Genomic DNA, 25348 nt, shown 5'->3' with positions numbered 1-25348 from the left:
ATAAAAACTAAGTATTTAAGGTTGGACTCGTGATTGGACCCAAATGGATCTAACATGTGGATCTAAGATCTATAAAGTGGTCTTTATATCCACATCTATAATAAAACTAATAATAATAATAATAATAAGAGGAAGAAATAAATAAAATTTTAAATTTTTTCTTAATTTATCCGAGGATCCACAAGTTGGATCCGATGGATCCATTCGGATCCAACTTGTGGATCCATATAGCTTGGGGTCGGGTTACGGGTCTCGGGTCCGGACCCGAGCCGCGCCCCTGTGTAAGCCCTTTTAAAGAAAGGGGCAACCCGATAAGGGTTGCCCGTTAGGTCTGCAACAAAACGAGAAAGGGGCAGGGGGGGTTACGCAGGGCGTAACTGAAACCTCGTGCCTCTCGGCAAGAGGGGGGGGGGTCAGCGATAAAAGGGAGGTGGAAGAGGGGGTCTCACCCTCTTCCCTCGTCTCTCTCTCTCCCTCTCTCTCGTGTGGGTGTGCAGCGGAGGGCTGAAGGTCGCCGGAAGGCTGCAGCCACCGCAGGCTACGGCAGCCCCCTTCTCCTGTCCTTTCCCTTGCGTGCAACAACCACGACACCGGAGCAGTCGAGGCCGGTGGAATAGCTCACCTTCTCGCGATAGCCGCAACCCTCAAACGTGGATTCTTGAGGTATGGGTTCTCTTTTGCTTCAATCAAGAATGGGAGCATAGGTCTGTATCCCACGCGATAGCTTGGTAGGGATTAATGTTGGGAATGTGAGTTGTGTTGCCAATATATTCTGAAAGGAGGTGAAGGAATCATAGTCATCCATGCGTTTGGGTTTTTCCTCTTGCATGTAAAAGAGATGCCTTAATGCATTGGTTTGTTTTTCATCGATACCTATCTGAGTGAGCTTTTGCACGACTCCAACTGAATGAGCCTCTGTTTGTTAGCTGGCGTATGTATTAAGTTTTCTGGTGAATTCCATCTAGATAAATCTCTGCATGTTTAATAGTCATTCGATGTTGCTTTAAAATCTCTGTGGTCTTATTAAGTATTGGAATAGGCTTAATGCTTGCTATATTCCGAAGTCTGAAAATTTTATGGACAAATTTCTGAAAGTACATATTCATTCATTGTGTTATGTTTTGAGGTTTATGAACTCTGTGGGAAACAACTAAGACAAATTGCAGACATGCTGAATGGTACACTCTTGTGATCTGATATACGTTTTGAGGCTGAGAAATATAATGAAATCTTAGATTGGTCCTTTTCAATTTTTGCACTGGTATATATATATATATAATTGTTGGAAAACACAAAGAGAAAGTCCGTTAAATACCAATCTTTTTGGGTTGCTCTCAGTGACCAGTAGTAACAACTCTCGGTATGTAGAACTCTTGTGTGCTTACTGAATAGGTCTGTCAACATACCGATTCTGGTATATATATATATATACACACACACGCGGATCAGCATGTATATGTATATGTATTCAGGGTTGCAGTTAAAGTTTTCTGAAGTTTTTGATGTGTTGATTCCTTGACTAACGATCCTGATTTTTTTTGCATACATTGCCTATGTGTTGATACTTGAAAATGGTTTACCCTGTGTTTAGTATGCTTATGCGTTGCTTATGTTGTTAATCTGGAGTTAGTGTATTGACTGGCATGCTTTAAAATCTGGTGACTAAAATTATTTTGTTAATAGTTTGAAAAAAAAAATCTGATTTCATTAATTATGGTTTTGGGAAGCAGGTTGAGAGCCTGATGTTTGGTATGCCATAACAATCTGATTTCCGACATGTAAAAGAAATTTGGTTGGAAAAAATCAAATTGGAATCTAAAATTTTTGCCAATAACTTTGTTCTCCATTAGGGAGTGTTAAAGTTAATCAGTCTTGGACAATCACTCAATCTGCAAGAAATAGATGTTGAATGTAATAACTATAATAGTCGGTGTATAAAACTAGACCTCTACATGCTAAAGAATGAAATCTTTTCCTACGCCTCTACTAGTCATAAATATGCTGAATTAAAGTACTACGGCAAGGTCGCATCTTCTGCATGGGTGTACATTGAATTTATTCGTTTGGTAAGTACACCATAGCATGGTTGTTCATTTGTTCATTTGAGAAGATTCGTAAATAGAAGCATGAAATTGGCGTGATTATATAATCATATGCATATGAGGATTTGTTTATTTCACAACTCGAAAGTTTGCATACATGAATGTGCATTGAAAAAGGCGGGTAGAAAATAATGCATAGAGGCATGTGATTGATGAGTTTTGGTTGTGAATGCATTGATGGTCAATTGAATCATCAGGGGCTGGGTGAGCCTCGAGAACCAGTTGTTCTCTGTTTTAGTTATTTTGATGCATTATAACAAATCAAATGTGATATTATTATTTTACCACACTGTTCTATGTTGTCACGGGCTGTGGTCCCGTGAAAATCTTAGCATGCTGATGTGCAAGCTTAGATTATTAACTCTGCATGTAAATTTGCAAATGTAAAAGAGATGAATTAATAACCAGATAAAAGAAAGTAAACAACAATGTAATTCATTTTTCTCCTTGATGTCCCTGCTTTAGCGTGTGAATCTTGGATGTTGTGGTTCGGGGAAAACCGTGAGGATACAAAAAAAACTCCGTGTGCGTGTTGTTGCCCCTGAACCCGATATTGAGGTTCTTCTCTTGGCCACGGTTTTATGGAGAGTCCGCCACTTTTTCTAGGGGTGGTGTGTTTTGACACAGCTGTTGTTATTTTGGTATAGCAATAAAGTGGTGCCAGTAGATGCTGTTTTCCATGGTATCCCCGACTTTGGATGTTGTTTTCCAAGGTTCCGATGGATGGTGTTATATCGGTCGAGGGCTAAGTTTGGAACCCGGTAATAAAATATAAATTGTGTGTTAAGCTACCCCGGGAACTCTACTTGACCTCGGAAACTGTACCCGTTTGGTGTATCCGCGGGCAATGTTAAATTAAAAAGATGAACTTAAGGATTGCATGCATTTAATAGGACATGCATATGAAAAAAGGAAAGCTTAAATGAAAGATAATAAGTGTTCATGCATCGCACATAAATCATGCATATTCTTGCTATGCATTAGTTCATGCATGTTTACCTATTCACTTGGTTGTTTTATGTTGATCATTGCATGATGTTGATCTCTTTTGCAATCAAATGCCCTTATTGATTAAATTATAATCACTGTTACTTACTTAGTGTTCCCTCATGCTTAATGTTTATTTTATTTTTGCATGAATGGTTAATTGCCTTATAATTTGGTTATAATTGTATCCTTCTAAAATATTACAAGGATCTTATTTATGTTTTTTTTCTTATTTGATTTATTAGGGAAACCTGTACGCAGAATTCTTCGGATTTCTGACCCTCTTCTTTTATTGGTCTTTCCCAGACACAGGTGATCAGTGAAATCGACTCACTTCTGAGGGGATACAAGGGTTACATTTGTTTCAGACGGCTTCACTTACGAACAGAGTAGCTCTACTTTTGTTTTCTTTTAGTTCTTATTTCCTGCAATTTGCTATTTCACTTCTGACATTGAATATGAGACTCTTATTGATTCATTAATAAAAGAGTTCAGTTGTTTGGTTATGGATGATAAATGTAAGTTTGTTTGTGGTGTGTAGTTATCCAACTGAAATTGGAACTGTAAGGACCCCAGGTCTCTGGGAAGTTTTCCGCAACTATTAGAAAAAAAAATATTCCGCATTTTCAAAGGGTATGGATTGAGGTCGTTACAGTATGAGTGGTCTCAGTTCCTAAGGATGTTTGTCCCTCAGTGCAATCAGAAAAACAATTATGTGTTGCTTCATACAGGAGTTATGCACTAAGCCACGGATGGTAGAATGAACCATTTTTATTAGAGCAATCAGGGTTGGTCACGACATCTCCAAAATTGCCTTCATCGAAAATAACATTTCTGGACATTTTTACACGCCCACTGATTGGATCATAGCATCTGTATCTTTTATATTCATCTACATAACCTATAAATCTGCACTGCAAGGCCTTTTACTGAAACTTATTACGCAATGCACAATCGACATGAACATAACATATACATCCAAAAGTTTTCAATTCATCATAATTAGGATGCAGTCCAAATAAGGTAAAATAAGGAGATGTGTTATCTAAGACAGACATAGGCAACCGATTTATGACATAGACGGCTGAATGAAAAGCCTCAGTCCACAGCCCAATAGGAAGTCCACATCCATGCATCATGCTCATCGCACCTTCTACGATATGTCGATGCTTACGCTCAGCAATGCCATTTTACTGAGGGGTATGCGGGCAAGACACTCAACGCTTAATTCCATTACTTTGGAGAAAATCAACAAACTTTTCAGAAGTGTACTCACCCCCTCCATCACATTGAAAATGTATGATATTGGAAGAAAACTGATTCTTGACAAGAGCACGAAACCGACAAAATATGTTGAATACTTTGGATTTATTTTTCATAAAATACATCCAAGTATAACGGGATAAACTATCAATGAATGAAACATAATAACGACTTTCAGAGATAAAAAATTTAGGGATTGGTCCACAAACATCAGAACAAATAATTTCAAAATGTCTTGAAGCTCTTTTATTAATAGAATTGAAATAAAGAACATGACTCTTACAAAGTTGACAATTGGAACAAAGTATATCATTTGACTCACGACTAGAACTTGACTAGGGAATCAATCCCTTTGACACTAACCTGTCAATGAAGACAAAACCACAATGACCAAGATGCGAATGCCAAAGATTTGGCTTATTACATTTGGACAAACTAAAAACGCATTTTGAAGATGGCGGTAGAACAGAGGAAGACATTGGCTTCAAGATGTGACTATCACGACGAGGAGGATGTTCTTGAAAGACGTACATATTTCCTTGACGCTCTCCCTTAGCGAACATTTCCTTTGTCTGTAGATCCTCAACATAAACAGAGGAACGAGTGAACTCAACAGAAGAATTAGTGTCATCAACAAGTTTGGAAACAAAAACGATGTTCTTCTTAATATTAGGAGTATGAAGAACATTGGACAAAGAAATTGAGGAATCAGAGAGTGGAATAGAAACATTTTCAACATGCGAAATGGAGAGATGAGAACCATCTCCAGTGACAATGTTGTTTCTACCATAATAAGGAACTAAGTTAGAAAGCTTACCAGCATTACCTGTGACATGTGTAGCCGTTCCTGAATCAACATACCACGTCCTTGATCACTCTGTTTAAGATTCAGCCCTGATAATGCGGCTAGGAGAAGTTCCTTCACATCTCCATCAACCTTAGGTGATTCTGACTCTTTCTTACTTGGCGCATCTCCTTTCTGAAATTTCCCTTTATTTTGCGGATTAAACCAGCAATTGGCCTTAATGTGACCACGTTTATTGCATAAATAGCAAGTGGAAACACTCTTGCTGTTTTGACTTCCTACAAACAGATTAGGTGATCCACTAGGAGTGGGGAGCAATCCATGTCCTCCTTGCCCACCCCTCCCTCTTCCACGTCCTCGCCCAGAACCAAAACCTGTAGCAAGGACTACATGAGAATCAGATTGTCTACTTGCTTCACCTGTTAAACCCTTCAATGTGGCCTCATATTGTAACATCTTGGCTCGCAGATCTTCAAAACTAGGGAGCTCAGGTAGACATAACAAAAAAGTCATAAACACATGATATTTTTGTCCCAATGCATTCAATGTCTGTTGCACCATGTCTCGATCTCCCCACCATAGCTAGCTGATCGGTGATGCTCTTGACTTTGTTTAAGAATTCCATAATAGTCATAGTCCCATTTTTGAGTCATTGAAATTCATGCTTAAGGTACATGATCCTGGCCTCAGAAATCTGTGAATATGTGTGAACCAACCTTTCTCACAGCTCATTCGCAGAGCAATCATCAGAAATGGCAATCAGAATTTTCTGGGATAAGGTGAAAGTAATATATGCAACTAGGGTTTGATCACGTTTCATCCAAAAAACAAATTCAAGGTTTCGAGTGGAGTTTGGTCGAGGCAGCTCCACCTGCATCTTTAATTTCCTGCACAACAAATTCTGACGGGGCTGAGACAGATCCATCCAAGTGTCCAAAGAGGTCTTGACTTTTAATGAAAGGTATTATCTGCCTTTTCCAGGTCAAGAAATTATTATTGAGTTTCTCTTAAACAAGTTGACCCAAAAAACTAGAAGAAATAGCAGATTGGGACAAAGAAGGGTCCATGACCGGATTGAGACCAAATTAAAAGTAAAATAGAAGGAAGACAAGAAGTCAGGAGACAAGACAAACAAATAAGATAAGAATAATGGTTCCCATTTTTTTTTGCTTCCCTTCTCTTTTTTTTTAAAGGGTGCAGGCACAAAAGAGAACCAACAAGTTCAGCACATGCAATAGGCTCACATCAGATCTAACTAAAACAGTGTGGAATCAGATCTGAAGCAGCCGCAGATATAATAATTTTTTTTTTAAAGGAAGACAACGGAAACAAAAATAAAAAAACTAGAAGAAATTTGATATTGAAGAAGACAATATAACAAGGAATAACGATGAACATATAAAGATTCCTGTTTATGCAGTATAAGAAAGGCAATAAAGAAGAAGGAAAAGAATAAAAAGGACAAGAAGAATATGAACAGATTAGGGTGCCTGTTCACGTGATATAAAGAAAAATAGAGGAAGGAGAGAAGAAATAGGTGAAGACAGATCTGAAACAGTAAGAGGACGTTGGAAGAAGAGAGTAGGTAACCTGGAAGTCTGAAGCAAAATCTCGTGGATGCACTTTCTGGAAGAGTCTGTTGACGCTCTTTAGGATCTCTGCTCCGATACCATATAAAGATGGTAGAATATTAGAAGACGTTGAAGCAGGAAAAAAGAGAAAGAGGAGAAGAATCTGCGGCAATCTCAGACCCTACACAATGAGGTCTGCGGCAGTCTATTCATAATATATAAATAGGGTTACACATTGGACAATAATGCCCTTAATGAGTAAAATACATATAAACATACCCCAGCCGCCCCATAATACAATTTTGAATACATAAATACATAAGACCCGCTCCAGATCTAATATAAGATCAGATTATGCAATCTGATCCATACATAAACAAACATACAAACACAACATGCATTCTTAACAAAGTGGTGCACACCCCTCAGCTCACAAATGATTGTAAAACTGCAAAAGTGCAAATAATACCACCAGTTCCAATAGGTGCACATAACTCACCACAACCATGATTGTAAAACTGATAAACAAAATCTCTTATCCAACAAAAAGGTCACTCAAATAAGAGGAAAGAGTAGAGAAAGTAATATGGGCAAAAAAAAACTGTAATGAAGACAAATTGATGTCAATAAGCAAGAAGATTTGAAAAACAATATTCAAATCAAAGCAATAAATTTTGCAATAATGAGTTTTAATTCATAAGGACCAAAAAGAACGCAAGCAAGTAACAAATGAGCCATTACTAACAAAGATCGATACGAACATTCAATAAACAACAAAAGCCAAATAAGCAATTGAGTGATACAACTCACTCATAGAACCAGAGGAAAATCAACCGGCAATCAGAGCCAAAACAAGTGGCAATACAACACTTATAAACTTGACAATCTATAATGACAATAAGACAAAGGTGCACACATAACTCACCTCAACAACCAACAACCAACTCTAACTCCACAACAATAAAAAAAAAAATTGAGTAATACAACTCACTCATAGAACCAGAGATCAATCAACTGTCAATCAAGGCCAAAATAGTTGCCAATATGACACTCATATACTTGGCAATCTATACTGACAAGAAGATAGATGTGCACACATAACTCACCCCAACAACTAACTCTTGCTCCATAAAATCAAAGTGCACATAACTCACCTCGAAAAGGCTAAACAAATAATAATGGATGTATCAAATAGAAGAGTGATGGACTACACCAAACAAAGAGGGAAATAGGAAAACCTTGAAAAACACATTCTAAGGAAATAAGAACCGATTTGACAAAAGGTTCAAAACAATAGTTTAAATCCTCAAAATAAGTTTAGTAAGATCATGCAATAAATGCAACCATATTGACAATATAAAATGTCCACTAATGAGTGTCTTCAACTATGAGCAAGAATGTTCACCATTAGATACAAAATGGACAATCACAAAAGTGAATCACAAAGAGCACACTCACATCACCCTCAAAGGGCATACACAAAGAAGACTCATAATCCACAAATTAATATTTTATTAATACCAAGTATGCAAAAAGCATAATACTTAAATCTCATGCAAATACATGTAAAATAATGTTCATTAAAGAGCCATAACACAATCACATAACTATTTTTAATAATTTTTACAATGCATATTTAAAATGAATTCATAAACCTCATAAAGGAGTTCAACATAAATTCCTCAAGGATGTGAGCATAATACCCATAAAAAACATGTTATACATGAAGAAATCATGCTCAAAACCACATGCACAAATAAACAAACTCATTCATCAATGGGTATAAAAAGACTATCATAAGTGCACAAAGATCATATATCAATATGAAAAAAATCATGAATTCAAATTTATAACAAGATATCCATGATCACTAAGACCCAACCACATATGATACCATGTAAGAGTACACAAGTTAAACAAAATCTCATAAGATCATACTTATGAAAATCACACAAAACCATTATTAAAATAAACATTTCAAATCATTTTAAGATATTTAACAATAAAAAACAACACTACTATGAGTTCATCAATGTTCAATATAAGGATAAAAAACACAATAAATTTGAAGTCATCCATAGACATGTTTTGAACTTATAACCACAAAATGTTCAAATAAAGTATCTAACTGTGAGGAACACAAACTTCAAAACACTAGATCACATACTTACACATTAAAAGGATTTATAAATGCATACGCATGCATAAATATTATTTCACAAAATCCTTATGAAAGCATTTTAATAAACTAGCACAAATATGAATGCAATTTCAATCTAACAACAAATTAAAAAAACATTTAATTTTTTTTTAACAAATAACCCCATATATCCAAGAGATTTAAAAAAAACAATCAATTACTAATTAACAAACATAAAACAAAAGAAATTAAAAAAAAAGTTTTAAGAATTAACAAATAATTTTTCACAAATAAGAAAAATGAGTGTTTTCACATGCATAAAGCATGAGATACACAACTCAAAAAATAATCATATATATTTAAGATACATACCGGGTCAAGATCTCACTTGAATCCAAGCCATAGATCGATCATGATTTCATCACCAAGCACAAACTCAAACCAAAGAGTCCCAAGACCCAAAGAGGCAAAATACCAAGAAAATTTTCTTGGCTTTGATACCATGTAATGAAATATGCAAAAATTCAAATACGAAATGCACAAGCACAATTACAAGCCCACCAAGGGACAATACAAAGGCACTAAGGCACTACACAAGCACAAACTACATACAAAAGACTTCAAAGAGTCAAAACATAAATGCAAGAACATAAAAAATATTAACTTTATTACAAGAGAATGCTTAGAAAAGCATTAGTAACAAAGGGGGGGAAATACCCCTTTATATAGGCTACAAGCTATGTCACAGGGATTCAGCTAGTATAGTGCCGCACCCGCGTCGACGCGATGCGGGTACGGGTACGGCACCGGGTGCGGTCAATGCACCCAAGGTCATTTTGGTCCAATTTTTTGGACTTAAAAAAAATTGCCAAGAAAAATTTTTTTGCCCTATATGTCACAGAGATTCTCCAACTAGGTGCCGCACCCAATGCGGTCAACCTGACCCTGGGTGCAGTCAACCCACCCAAGGTCATTTATGTCCAACTTTTGGACTTAATATATATATATATATATATAAATATATAATTTTTTATATTTTTGCCACACCCCCGCACCCGGGTTTTTTGGAAGTGCTGCATCCCCGCACCCGCACCCATGTGACATAGGCTACAAGGATTACCATATAGTCGTTGGGATGCTCCCAACGGCTATAAATATGGCCGTTGGGGAGATCCCAATGACTATATTGGACTTTATCCAATTTACCCTTATACAAGAGGGGAAAGACAAAAAATATAAAAAATTGTACAAAGACAAAACTGCCCCTAATAGGCAGTATCTATTACATAGGTGCAAATGACCAAAAAATACCTTTACATGGGCAAAACCTATTACAATAATAAAACAGTTACAAAAATATATAATTATATACATATACACTCGTATATGAATCTATTCACTCATATATGATTATATAGATATAAATATATATGAATCAATACATTTTAACACCAATGACCATGGGCTGCACGAGTTGGGGGAACTGGTGGCCATCACAGACTCGGGTGAAAGAATGCCCATGACAAAGTGTAGTTCTGCAATGGCTTTCCAAATGCATCTTCAGCAAATAAAATATTTTAACTCAAACTCATGCATTAGCTTGCATAACTACTTAATCATAAATAAATCCGATTATTCACAAATAATCTAGAGGAATTGATGAATCAGCTAAAATCTATTTCAAATAAATATCAGATTATTGAATTAACAATTCCATCTATTTACACTTTTTCCTTAGCCTAATGGAAGCAATAATTTGGCACAAGGATCTCTCTTCCTATATATGCTCTGAGATATAGTGCTGCTGTTAAGTTCCTAGTACGCAAGAGACTTTATTATGACAACCATATGATTCTTTTTAACTGAAAACACCATTTCTTATCGTACAAAAAGTTGAATTAAATGGCACTTGGCTTACAACTTCAAGTAAAAAGCAATAACCGTAACCTGCTGGCCCATAAATGCACAATAGAAAAACATTGAATTGCAAAATATTTCTTCATCTGAATTAGTACATTTTAGTGTGTGTGCAGAGAGAGAGAGAGATTCTCTGATCAAATGGAGAACAGGAAAGAGAGAGAGAGAGAGAGAGAGAGAGAGAGATTCTCTGATCAAATGGAGAACAGGAAAACATCCCTCAGATAAGCAGACATAACAGAACAAAAATAAAAAGTGATCAGAGAGCTCAGCTTCTGAACTGATTTCTTTTTCTGCAAAGTTTCTGAACAACTGATTCCATGATCTACAAATGGCTATATCTACAAAGTAACAAATCAGCTAAAGCAAATTACATCTTAAATTACTTGTTCTGAAAAAGGTGGCCAAAACTCATAAGAGATGGAACCATACCTCAACCCTCTTTTTTCTTGTGGCCACATGCAAGGCAGTATTGCCACTCCTGTCAGGTAACATTACTATAGCTGCATCTGCAGCAAGAAGCATCTTTACCACTTCACAATTTTCTCCTTTTGCAGCCATGTGTAATGCTGTTTGTCCTTTTTTATCAGTTCTGCGTGCTAATTGTGGATCTTTCTCCAGTAATGCTTTCACAATATCTACATGGCCTCCACGTGCTGCTAGATGTAATGCATTTTTTCCATTAGATCTCGAGATCTCTAGCAAACTGGAATTTTGGGATAGTAATACATCTACAACTGCAACACGCCCCATTGCTGCTGCTGATATCAGTGGGGTCTCATGTTTTGGATCAAACGTTTTGCTTAGTTTAGGATCGTGGTCTAAGAGTACCTGGACAACATCTGCAGTACATGTTTAAGCAAGTGTCATTTTAATTCCATTAACAAATTTCATCCTATAGGCAAGACTTGACATAAACAAATGAAAATATGTAATATTTATATACTATAGCTTCATATTCAATGTACCTTAAGATAATAACTATTCTAAAGCAGCATTTATCCTTGCAAAAATAATAAAAGCAGAAAAAATTTCTGCAACACATGCTATTTCCACATGCAATAGAACTTAGATGCTACACTTTGTTTCCAGAAATGTGCATCAACTAGGGTAATACACTCAAAGAGAACTTCAACCATTTCAATTCAAACAACCATTTAGTTCATGCGTGACATGCATTGCTCTTTGAACCTTTGGTATTTTCATTTACTTCAACAGAGTGCTCATTGCACACTTCGAGGTACTCAACGACCTCTCATACTACTTATCGTAATGTATATACCGTACTGGTCTAAAGGTCTGGCCACCTATGTCACAGGGACTCGGCAAAACAGATGTCGCACCCGCGTCGAAGCGACGCGATGCGGGTGCGCGTGCTGCACCGGGTGCGGTCAACACGACCCTGGGTGCGATCAACGCACATAGGGTCATTTTTGTCCATTGTTTGGGCGTTAAAAAAAAAATCTCCGATGAAAAGGAGGATTAGGGCAAATTTTTTTTTTGCCCTAATTTCTCCTCTCCTCTCCCCCAGAGCTCGAGCTCTCTCCCATCGCCGCCTCCCAGGCTCCTCTTCTCGGCTCCTCCTCTCCTTTCGCAGGTATGTACCCTCTCTCACTCTCTTCTTGGGTCGGGAGGGGGGAGGCCGAGCACCCCCTTCCCTTCTCGCTCTCTTGTTGGGTCGACAGGGAAGGGGCCAAGCCCCCCCCCCCCTCTCTCGGTCTCTTGTTGGGTCGGCAGGGGAGGGGTTGAGCCCCCCCTGCTCCCTCGTTTTTCGGCATAGGAGGGGCCGAGCCCCCCCCCCCCCCCCTCTGGCTCTTTTTTTGATTGACGCTCTGGTTCTGGAGAGGAATGTCGAAGAGGTTGTGAGCATGGGGAATGGGATCTTCTTGGGGGTTCCAGTGAGAGGTCTGCTATAGGTTCTGCGAGAAAAGGGGCCCCGAGCACTCACCGTTCGTATCGGTTCCTTGTGGGGTTTGTCCGGTGATTCATGAGTGCACCTCTGATGGGTTCATTTCGCCTAAAACCTGCATTTACTTCAAAGAATGGCTTAATTTTTAGTAGAAAATGTAGTTTAGCTTTTGTTGGTGGAAAGATGGATGAAGGTATGCTATTGGGATTTCATGATTCATGGGTTCTTCAGTGATGAAAGCCTTGGGTTTTCTTTTTAGAGGTCTTTGTGAAAAAAATTGGGGTTCTTTATAGATGGCTTTACTTTAATGAATAAGTAATCAACCAAATGGCAGATTCTTTGTTTCATATCTATTATCTCTGAATCATTTCGGTTCCCTATCTGCTCCTTATTGCAATGAATGTGGCTGAACATAAAATTTTTTTCTCTGATCATAGATGGTCATGTCACAATGATCACAGTTTCAAGGATAATGCAAGCCTAAAACCGATTTAATGGCTGAACAAACAAGGAATTTGGTTTGATCATTGTCTTGCTTGTTGTGACCATACATGGATTTATTTGGCAGCATTTTACCCTAATGGTATATTATTGGATACCTGTGATCATTGCAAAAAAAAATTCCCTTTTCCTTTTTCTCTTTACTCTTTCTAGCCTCTTTTCCCTTTTTGATTGATATTTAGGTCGATTTATGTAATTGCTTTACTTATTTGATTGATAATTTGATATTTAGGTTGATATACTGCATGCATGATGAATCATATTATGACAATGTTTACTGTTAAATGTTAAACTGTTAAAACTTCAAAATTATATATATATATGTATATATATATATATATTTTTTTTTTACATTTTTGCCCCTGTCGCACCCCCGCACCCGGGTTTTTTGGAAGTACCGCATCCCTGCACCCGCACCCGCACCCATGTGACATAGCTGGCCACGATAGTAGGTTATGGGTTTCCCGAAGGATAACCTCACACAGTGTTTCATATGACTTAAAAGCCGTAATATACTTGGCGTGCTCAAACACTACAAAATAGGAAAACTCAAACAAGTCTTGGGATCGTCGTGGATCCAATCATTCCTTCTGAATAACCGACTCGGGGTACAATTAGTTGCATCTAGCAACGCATAAATAGAACACAAGCTTTATAAACAGGATCTTGTTCTCGAGAAGTCAGCCTTGCACAAGGAAGCACCTCCTCTGAAGCTTTTAGCGCCTGTACACAATTTCATACCTTTATAAAAGGGGCAAAATATGGTACGCGCACTTGCACACTGTGCGAGGCTTGCCTGAGGGCGACGACAAGAACAGAAAGTGATAGCAAATATAAAAATATGTAATATAACGACAACAAAAAGCTAGAGAAGATTACTGGCAGTAAACTAACTGCAGAACTCATACTATGCATACAAGACATGGCGGCTACAAGAAACACATAATTTCTGATAAATAAAGTCAAGTAAAGAGCAGGCCATCACAAGTAATATTCATTCATATTTACACATGCATGAAAATATATCAGTTGTTCTTATCCCAAGATTCAACTATTTTATTTAATTCATCCAAAGTCCTCGTGCGACTTTTTCCTACCTTGGGAGGTTGCATCGCTGTGTGCCCCTACGAGTATAGGTGATGTAGGGCTCAGGCCGTGGAGCACGAGTAGGATCCGTCATGAGAACTGCGAAGATGTGAACGCTAAGTATGCAAAAATCATAAAAAGAACAGAAGGTGCAGTGGTAGGGCCTGCCCTGTCGATGGAGAGCATGAGCAGCAAGGGCTGAGGCCCCTGTCATACAGATTCTGATGAGTGGCAGGGGCCAAGGCCCCTGCTTATCAGAAAATATCGAACAACAGGGGTCGAGGCCCCTGCCTGATGGTAGTAAGCGAACAGCAGGGGCCAAGGGCCTAACAAACTTCAAATGGCAGGGGCTGAGGCCCCTACCTGTAAGAACTAAGCAAACAGCAGGGGCCAAGGCTCGTGCCTGACAGACTGTAAGATCTCGTGTTTTCGGATCTTAGTCAATTCATGAAAATTTCGAAATTTGGCTAAGTCTGGTAAGAAAATCGTTTGAGGCTCGAGTTTTAGACCGATGTCTTAGAGTTTGGGTTTGACCCAAGTCTCATCGACAAGGTCTAGACAAGCCAATCGAAGTGCGGTAAAGAGTTCTAATTTCAACTTTTAAATTCAAGCAAAATTCGGGTTATTTTCGGGCGAAATTCGGAATTTGATATTCATGTAATATACCATTGGATGCGCCTCAATATTCCGAGCGCAATGGTATTTTACTTTTCCAAATTCGAGTTCCGGTTGGCCCGAAAATCGCATTTTTCTAAAATTTTAGCAGTTTGTTGAAACGGATCCAAAATTGGATCAGATTATATCCAAGGCCTAGGATCCAAATTTTTATGGATTTGGGTCCTAGCTAGGTCCTAGAAAATCTGGACTTGATTCGAGTCTTAATCCAAATTTTTATGAGTATGGGTTTGGATCTTGGATCCGAATCCAGGTCCAAATCTAAGCCCAACATTTTTATGACTTTAAATTCTGCTAGGAGCTTTAAATTGAGGTTAACATCATATAAAAAGTCTCCATGGTCAACATGACCAATTTTGAAAGCTTTTGAATATTTAAGAATAAGTAAATTCAAAAAAATAAATTTATTAGTTTATTAATTTTTATTAATTTCGGGATTTGGGTTAAGAGGGTTTAGGGTTAACCCTCTTCCCTAATTAATAGGGGTCTAGTGGGTTCCATATCTTTTAGAAAAAGAGAGTCAAAAGTCAAACAAAAAAAAAGGACAAGGAGTTCAAAATTCTGGATCCAGCCTATTTAAGAGAAGAGGGGGGGGGCACGATAGCCCTTCTCCCTCATTTGGCTTTAGAAAAAAAAAAGGAAACAGAGAGAAGAGAGAAACAAGGAAGGAGAGAAGAGGGAAAGGGGAGAAACATGACCAATTTTGAAAGCTTTTGAATATTTAAGAACAAGTAAATTCACAAAAATAAATTTATTAGTTTATTAATTTTTATTAATTTCGGGATTTGGGTTAAGAGGGTTTAGGGTTAACCCTCTTCCCTAATTAATAGGGGTCTAGTGGGTTCCATATCTTTTAGAAAAAGAGAGTCAAAAGTCAAACAAAAAAAAAAGACAAGGAGTCCAAAATTCTGGATCCAGCCTATTTAAGAGAAGGGGGGGGGGGGGCACGATAGCCCTTCTCCCTCATTTGGCTTTAGAAAAAAAAAAGGAAACAGAGAGAAGAGAGAAACAGGGAAGGAGAGAAGAGGGAAGGGGGAGAAAGAAAGGGAGAGTGAAGGAGGTAGAAGAAGAGTAGAGGCAACGTAGCTCAGCCCTAGCACCTTCTGCAGCCCCTATTCGTATTCTCCTATAAAGGTACGGGTACCTCTTCTTGAAACGAATGAGAAATCGGGTGGAGATTGGATTTCCATGCATCTTTTGATGGAAATCCATGAATGAGCAGTGGATCTATGATTTTCCACCGATACCCATTTACATATTCTTTATTTTCATTGTTTTCCAACAAAAAATATATATATATATATAATAATATGTATTCACCAAGTGTCTGCGTTGACACTGATGTTGTTGTTTTCGACAGCATACACAGGCCCAAACTGGGCCTGTGTATATGCTGCTGAACCCAGCTGGACTTACTCTTTTCAAAAAAAAAAGCAGTTTCTTCCTACTATGTTACTGTTGGCTGGCTGGCACCCAGTCGAGTAGCACTCGACTGACTGCCAGCATGCTGGCAGGGTGCGCCAGGCCCAGCACCCAGTTGGCTGGGTGCTAGGCGAGCCTACGACAGGGTCGAGGCAGGCCCAGCTGAACCTGTTGGCGGGCTGGCATGTGTTGGTGCCTTACCAAAAAAAACAATTGTGTTAATATATTGTTTCGATGTGTTGTGCTCTTTTGGGCCAGGCCACGGCAGGCCCAGCTGACCCAGTCAGCTGGGTGCTGGCCTGTGATTTCTGCTATTGAAAAAAAAATTAATAAAATATCAATATGATTTTATTTCTGTCTGAATATGTTGTGGTTTCCTGACAGCATACACAGGCCCAAACTGGGCCTGTGTATATGCTGTCAGACCCAGCCGACAGGGTCGGCTGGGCTGGGTGACTTAGATAAGAAGAAAATTTTATATGTATGTATATATATTTATAATATAAAATAAAATATTTAACTATGGGTTTGTGGGTTGTTTAACAAAGAAAAAGGAAATAAGAGGAAATATATATGTATATATATAAGGTGAGATACGTATAGAGTTTAAATATTTCTGTTAAGTTCCTATGTTGCTGTTATGTTGTCCAACCTCGACAGGCTTGGACTGGGGACTGTGTGCACGCTGCCATAACCAACCGGGTGTTGGCTGGACATGGGATGGGTGTTGAAGTACTGACAAACAGAAACATTTCCTTAAAGCATGCACATCAGCGTTAATGATGGGCACGTACAGGCATGCATTGATTGAATCAAATCCTGGAACAGCAAGCATGCACTTATTTAAACTTTTGCATTTGACTGTCACGTAGTATTGTAGTAGTTGTATTGATATGCCTATGTTTATTGCAAACAAACCCATTTTATTGCTGGCTACACCCATGTGAAAATACATATATATTGATGTTTCTTTTAATGAAACACATGCATTTATAAGGGGGCATGCACATGACAAGAACATATAGTGACGTGCATATGCGACGCTTGTTGAGGTGTTGCAACCAACATGAGTAGACCCATAGTTTGGAAAATATGTATGCGCGTAAGGAAACCCACTTAAAAGAAAACACGCATAAACTTGAGTTTGCATATAGAGAAATTCTGGAAATTTCTGTGGTTATGCTTATGGGTTATGAGTTTGTAACTTATTTGAAAAATGTGCAATTGAAAGAATGTGATTTACTTTACATATAACATGTTATGGTTTATGCATATGGTGCTTCACTGATCGAAAATTCGTTGAGGGCTTGATAAGCCCGAGATATGGGATTGCTTTTCCTTATTCATTTCAATGCATTACAAAGATCATGTTTTTCTAATATTTCATTTTATTACACTGTTCTACATGTTTCCACGGGCCGGAGTCCTGTGATGGCTCTCGCGAGATAGATGCGAGCTCTTATCTTTATTTTTGCATATGGTGTTGCAAAACTTAAGGAATTGATTTTTAATAAAAGGTAATAATAAAGCACAATGTAATATACTTTCTAAGATCACCCATCTAGAGAATGGGGATCTTAGAGATCCGGTCTTGGGGAGACTGTGAGGATACAAAAACTCCGTGTGCTTAATTTGGTCCCCTGAACCCGATATTGAGGTTCCTTCTCCTGACTACGGTTTTAAGGAGAGTCCGTCAATTTACCTGGGGGTGGTGTGTTTTGACACAGCTGTTGTTTTTTTGTACCAAGGAAGTGACACTTGTGGGTGTGGGGTGTCCCTTGTGTCCCCGACATTAAATGTGGAGGTCTAATGTTTCGAAGGTGATTCGGTCGAAGGCTAAGTTTGAAACCCAGTAATAAAATACAAATTGTGTGCTAAGCTATCCTGGGAACCTAACTTGACCTCGGGGTTTGTACCCGTTTGGTGTATCCGCGGGCAACGGTAATTAAAAAGAGAAACTTAAAGTTGTATGCATTTAATAGGGCATGCATAGGAAAACAAAAGACTTAAATGAAAGATAATAAAATGATTCATGCATTGCACAAAAGTCATGCATTTTCTTGTTATGCATTAGATCATGCATACTTTAATGACTCCCTCAATACATGATGATAAGTGTGGAATGTTTATTTCTTGTTGCATGCTGAAGTTTTATTACTTGCTACTGCTTTACTGTCTTCGCATGTTTAGCATTTATGATTGTTGCATAAATAAATTCCCAAATGCTATAAATTGTCTTGTATGTATTTTCCTCAATTGTTGCATGATATCTTATCTTAACCCTTTATCTCACTTGTTTCATTAAGAAGTAGTTGTGCTCAGGATTTCGATTCTGACACCCTACTTCATTGGTTTTTCGCAGGAACAGGTGATTAGTGAAGTAGACAGCTACTGTGAGGGCGCGGGAGTCACAATGAGTTTTTGACAGTTTCATTTGTGGACAGAGTGGCTCTTTATTTTGGTCCTTCAGTCTAGTGTTCTTTTCATTTACTTATTTTTCATCGGTGGTTATGTTACTGTCTGTTGAGTGAAACACTGTTTTTTAGATTAATTCTTAACTCATGAATAAAGGTATTGGTTTAGTTTTATGGATGATAATTGCAAGTTCGTTTGTGGTATCTGGCTATCCAGTTGGAATTGGAACTGTGAGGACCCCGGGTCTCTGGGAAGTTTTCCGCACTGTTTTAAAAAATACATATATATATTGCATTTTCAAAAGGGATGAGTTGAGGTCGTTACACAGACTTCAAATGGCAAGGGCCTCGGCCCCTACCTGACCGGTTACAAATGGCAAGGGCCTCGACCTCGGCCCCTGCTGAACAACACGAACAGCAGGAGCCAAGGCCCTTGCTGATGGACATCGAATGGCAGGGGACGGGGGAAGGAGCGACAAGGGGGCACCAGCCTCTTGTCGGCCTTCCAACAAAGCCAAGAAAAAAAAAGAACAGGAAAGGTGCAACAGGGGGTTGTCGGTCCCCTGTCGCCCTTCCGGTAGGCACAAAGGGAGCGGAAGGGCACGGTAGGGAGTCGTCAGCCTCCTGCCGTCCTCCTAGTGAGACAACCGAGGGAGAGGCAGGGCGCGGCAGGGGGGTGCCAACCTCATGGCCTCCTGTCGGCCTCCCGATGAGCCAACAGAGAGAGAGAGAGAGAGGAGAAAAAGAAGAAGAAGAAAAGAGAAAGGGGGCGTACCTGGAAGGTCGTCGACGACGGCATCGACGGCGGCGGTCGAACGCAGGGAGCGAGAGGGAGGGAGTAGGAGAGGTGGAGGAGATGCGCAGGGGTGAGGGCTTCCCCCTCACCCTTGCTAAAGGGAGCGGGGGAAACCGATTCGGGAAGCCCCAAAGGGGTTTCCCTTTTCAGCAGAGGGAGGGAGAGGGAAAGCGACACAGCGCGGCGCACAGGGGAGAGTTTAAAAAAAAAAACTCTCACCCTTGCATCGGGTTTTACAACCCTAACGGGCCCGGGTCGGGTCCGGTCCCGTCCCGGGTCCAAAACCCCCTTTTTTTGTGGGTTTTTACATTTTTTTAACAAAAGCGGCTGCAGCAGGCTCTGTCACATCCAGGATAACTCTACATTTGTCCATTTTAAATATGTACTGATGTCAAAACCTCCTGTTGTACCAGTAGATGAATGGTGATGGGTGGCTTCTCTTTGCCATAAAAAATTCATTGATTATGATCCAACCACAAGAACCACTATATTTGAATTAACCACCAGAACCGCAACCTGAACCAATTCCTTGTATTTTTCCTCATACAAGGCACCAAATGAAGCAGCCCCTATATCATGCAAGACATCCCTTCAATACAGAAGCAGCAGTCCATTAAAGAAATGACATAACCAGGTGCTTAGTGTCCGCAGTCTAGCAACAGCAAAGCACACAATAGATGCTAGCTGAACTCCAATTTTCTTAACCAGCCAACTGAAAGCCTTTGCTAGGTGACAGGGCAAATCCCCAGCTTTTATTGGAATATTGGAGCTCTACATTAGGAAGCTGGAGCGAAATGTAGCACCTTTTCACTAGTGAAGGGCCCATCACGCGAAGCAGTGCAACAAAGTGAATTAGATCCAGATGAGGGTGCTTGAACATGAAATGCAAACAGATCAGATCTGGAACAGCTAAATACATGGGAGAATCAGATCCGGGTCAGGACAGAAAAGCCAAAAATCACAAAACCCTCAACCTGGATTTGACCGATTTACATCCCTATGTGGTAAGTCTGTGAAGTCTTGCATTTTGAAATCGTGCAAGCATTTTCTGAGGTCGACCCTCCAACCATCAAAGTGAGACCAGCAGTCTACCACCAATGCCCTGCTAACTAAGCGACATATCCCTAGGAACCTTGAGTAAAGAGCTTGTGTCCATCAGATCCAGCCAGAAAGAGGTGTCTTCTCAGAATTCTAGCTTCAACAAAATGTGGTTTATGAATTTTGGCAGCAGCCTATACCATCTCTGCCAGACACTAGAACCAGTGTGCTACGATAGTGCCATTTACCATTGCCAAGGCCATCCTGCAATGTGTACTTAAGTTGAACGAGCTTGGCCTTAGATATTGCCAACCTCCATAGCCAATTATAGAGCAGTGGTTTGTTCACGACATGCAAGTTCCTAATACCAGGCTCCCCCATATTGATGGGCAACTAACCCAGCCTCAAGGTGTCAGTAGTCTCCTTCGACAATTTGGAAATATATATATATATATATAGAGAGAGAGAGAGAGAGAGAGATGTTAAGTTGACGTGGCTATAAGTAAATTTGGGCAGCCAGAAAATGCCAATGGGCATCAAGTAAATTGTTATACTTGCCAACATGTTTGAGCAAAGTGATCCGAGTAGCAAAAGGAGAGGCATCTGGCTTTCCATGTCTGAATTTTCTACATGGCTTCACCCAATGGCCAGCCCTGGAAGAGCCTTTCATGAGGACCATGCCAAGGCAATTTAAAGGAAGTAGTTCGAGGGGACAACAAAAAATAATTGAATCAACTTGTGAAATGTTCTTACTTAATTTACACGAAGTTCTCTATTGTTTCTTCTTCTCCTAGCCACACAAACATGGCAAAGAACAAATATCATAATAAACCATTGAGGGCCTCGTTGTGACTGCCTACCATTATATTAGGCATGTACTCAAATAAAAATTTTCATAAACTAGAGAAGAACTATATACCTACCCTCCAGTTCCCATTCTTTTAATGATGAGGTTTTGACTCCTTCCAGTTCATGGATCTCTATGTCAATCTTTCTCAAAATGACCCACTTCCTCATGTATTCCTAGGATTACATGGAAGTCATCATACCGAAGCTACTTTGGGGGGAAATTAGCAAATACAAAGCAAGCAAGTACTTGAGTCCATCATTGACATGTTCGCTACTAATTCTCCAAAAGCAACGTAAAATTAAATCCAAAAATACAAAAGGATACAATAAATCAACACCACGAACTGTTCATCGGGTTGGCTTTAACATGAGGACAATCTTATTCTTATCTACTAACACGACCATATATTCGAGAACAGGAAAACAAAATTCTTTTCATATAACTCATATGAACAACTGAGATAAGCACAAAAAGTTAAAAAGACAGAAGAATTATCATGGTAATGGTTTCGGCGAAGGTGGTTCATATGAATCCAGTGCCAATGCTTCGTCCAGTTATCAACAATAACATAACTTATTCAGTGAAGAATCATATGAATCAAATGACAATGCTCTCATCAAATCACCAAGAACAATTTAACTTCATAAAAACAAAAAAAACAACAGGGAAGATAATATCCGATCTTTAACAACGCTCAATTTGAAACGCACATCAATCACCCGATTCAAACAAGAATCATCACCTTGGTGGCCATTCTTCGCTGCAATATGCAGCGGCGTGCAACCGGAGTTGCCCTTCCTCCCGACGCTCTCCCGGCTCGTGTAACCGAGGAGCTCCTTCACCATCTCCAGATCCCCTCTCTCTGCCGCAATGTACAGCGCCGTCTCGCCGAGCTCGTTGACCTCGTTCGCGACCGCCACCCTGATCTCCGCCGTCTCCGCGTCGACGTCCAACCCATCGACACCACCAACCATCCGCTCGTCCGTCCATTCGAGGATCTGCCGGACCGCGCCAAGGTCGCCTCGCTTGGCGGCGAGGTGCAGCTCGGTGTCGTTGTGGCGGCCTGTGACCTGCTTCACGTACTTCCTGGGCGTGCCGACCTGATCGATTCGCCTGCCGGAACTCGACAGCGCGAGCGTTGGCCTGGCCACCGCGATGCCGTTCTGTTGGGTAGGGCTCGGTTGTCCACGATCGAGGTCCCTCTTGATGATGATCTCGAGCCCCATTTTTATTTATTTTTTTACTTTTTCCCCGATCGATCCGGAAAACGGATGATCGGGCTTGGAATGGAAGGACAAAGGAGGACGGTGTGTCTAGGGCCAGCGGTAACCTTTACAGGGTGGGGAAGAAGAAGGAGTGAGGAAGGTGGCTCATCTTTGGACAATTGTGTCCAAAGAAACGCCCTCTTCTTCGATCGCCTACTCCCTCTCTCCTTTTCTCGATTGTGTTTCTTGGAGGGTGGGGGGCTGTGTCCGGCCTTCTGCATGGGGCTTTCATTATCAACATGTTCCCATTATATTTTTATCATTTGTGAGAGAGAGAGAGAGAGAGAGATGACGGGATGTCGTTCTTTGTGGGCGATGAACGGCATTCAAAACCCACGTTTTTTTTAAAGAAGGTTCGAGACTAGGGGTGTCAACGGGTCGGGTTTATCCGAACCCGACTCGAACCAAACCTTATAAGGTCTGAATAAGGATGTCAGTGAACCGAGGGAAAATGGGTCCCGCCTCGCCTAGCCCAGGTTGAAGGTGGGATGGAGGACAATCTCTAGGTCTGAGTATGGTGATAAATAAGAAGACCCGATTAAGACTTGGGTCCAGACGATTAATACATGGACCTCAGTATAATTTATGAAATTTTATAATAGACCCGGGCCCGATCTGAGTTCTGATTAAGACCGGCAATTTTTTAATGTAAAAATAATAAAAAATATAGTTTTAAAGGGTATGACTTGGGTCTGGGTTCACGTAGTTTTTATCGGGTCCAATTATGATTCCTCTTATGGTAAGTTTGATTAGACTCGGATCACAACTAAGTACCATACCCGAAAATCGGGGCCAGGCCTGGTTCTACCTGGGTCAAAACCAAACCAGACCGGTTGACACCCCTATTCGAGACCCACGTAAGAGCAAGCTCTTTTTGGGGCAGGGCACGTGCGAGTGGGTTGGAATGCATTGTTATCAAAATTGAATCGAGTCGGATCCGAAGCGATTTGTTTTAGGGTAGAATGTCGACCCTACTAAAAAAATCGGCCGATTCAACTTCGAAGAGGAAAACATTGGGCAGAATCGTCTTTTTATATTTTTGGATCATTTTTTAAAATTTAAAAAAAAAATTAAATAGACCGATTAGCCTTCTTCTATTTGGGATCCATTTTTAAACTGATTCGGTTCAGAAACTGAATCTGACGACATTGATTGGATGTAATGAGTTCGGACTCGGTTCTGGTCATTATTGAATCGACCAAACAGCATCTTACCTAATGGGATTCAAGCGCAAAAATGCATACAAAATCTAAATCGGATTATTAACTGGATACTACTTTGTTTGCCAAATCCAATTGTCTGACCCAAACCCAATCAATTAGCATCCCCCATATGGCATTTTATAACATAGGTTGTCATGAGGTGAATAGCATCTGAACAGTCCTTCGGTGTGTTTCTGTTGGAGCAAAAAAAGATCGTATCCTCTGACAAATGATGCTAGAGGATCCATACCGATCCTAGCCATCCAACTGTTGCATCTGGACGGCTAGGACTGGTTGACATTTAAGAATGAATGTAAACTAATCTTAGTTGTTGGTTGACATCTAGGATTCAATATATCATATATCAGATCATGGGATCCGTTCTCTGTTGGAGCCATGGTTGCCTGGATGAGAAACAAAAGCAATAAGGTTATGTGAATTGGAAAATGTGCACACACACACACATATATATAGAGAGAGAGAATATGAAAACTGAAAATATGAAAACTAATGTGAACAGTGATTTCATGGATTTTTTTTCTTTTCTCTTGAATCTAACCATATGGATGTGATCTACATGCTTGGTTTTATAAGAACCCGCTCTTGAATCATCCAATTTTGACGCATAAATGAGTGTTTCTAAAGCTTTAAAATCAATGACTCATAATCTTCATAAATATTCAAGCATTCAAAAATCATATTTTTTATTAAAAATACACGTTGATTCCTAGCAAATTCAACATGCCAAGCACATCCACATGGTTAGATTTGCAAAAAAAGATTGTGAAAATGCCCATATTTCTAGTTCTCATATATATATATATATATATATATATATATATATATATATATATATATATATAGATAGAGAGAGAGAGAGGGGGGGGATGGCACTACCCTTTTTTGTTAGGTCATGTTAAGACCCTCCAAACATCATACTTTAAAAATTTTCCTTTCTTTTCTTCTTTTTTTTAAATATAAATAATTATATTAATGTTAAGTTTGGACATGACGAATCTTAATGGTAGTGTTAACTTCATTGTAACTTTGTTTTGTTCATTTGTAGCACTTTAGTGGTTTATGTTAAGTAAAAACCTTGCCTTTCTACCACCGAGGTGGTATCATGTGGTAAGCGGGGTCCTGTGGCAAGCTGAAGGCCCAGGTTCGAATCCCTCGGACACATCGGGCTAAGAGATGTCTGGTAGGGGTCTGCCTAACCCCAGCTTGCCTATAAAAAAAAAACTTATCTTTCTTTAAGTTTCATCAAGAATGATTTTCATTTAGGATTTTCAGTCTTGTTTTCATAATTTAATCATTATTTGCCAATGTGAACAGGAATTTGGCCATTCCATTTCCTATTGATATTTTGCCACATAAGTAGCTATTTAGTGTAGACCAACCTTAA

The 25348-nt window shown here is 39.5% G+C and overlaps 1 protein-coding gene across 1 annotated transcript in view; it reads right to left on the bottom strand.

Annotated features, from left to right (window-relative positions):
* LOC149823434 (ankyrin repeat-containing protein ITN1-like) overlaps window positions 1-22883 on the bottom strand; it is a 50956-nt gene extending 28073 nt beyond the window's left edge. Inside the window, exons 1-2 of the mRNA XM_090018832.1 lie at window positions 22219-22883; window positions 11218-11627 (exon numbers count right to left, since the gene is read on the bottom strand). Of these exons, the coding sequence (XP_089874958.1) occupies window positions 11218-11627; window positions 22219-22702 (894 nt within the window). The 5' untranslated portion in view covers window positions 22703-22883. The remainder of the gene's footprint in view (window positions 1-11217; window positions 11628-22218) is intronic.
* Between the last annotated feature and the right edge of the window lie 2465 nt (window positions 22884-25348).

This window comes from Nuphar pumila, chromosome 10, assembly GCF_984573655.1.
Source record: "Nuphar pumila chromosome 10, dmNupPumi1.hap1.1, whole genome shotgun sequence".
Taxonomy (NCBI): Eukaryota; Viridiplantae; Streptophyta; class Magnoliopsida; order Nymphaeales; family Nymphaeaceae; genus Nuphar; species Nuphar pumila.
This window is presented reverse-complemented; position numbering and strand designations above follow the sequence as displayed.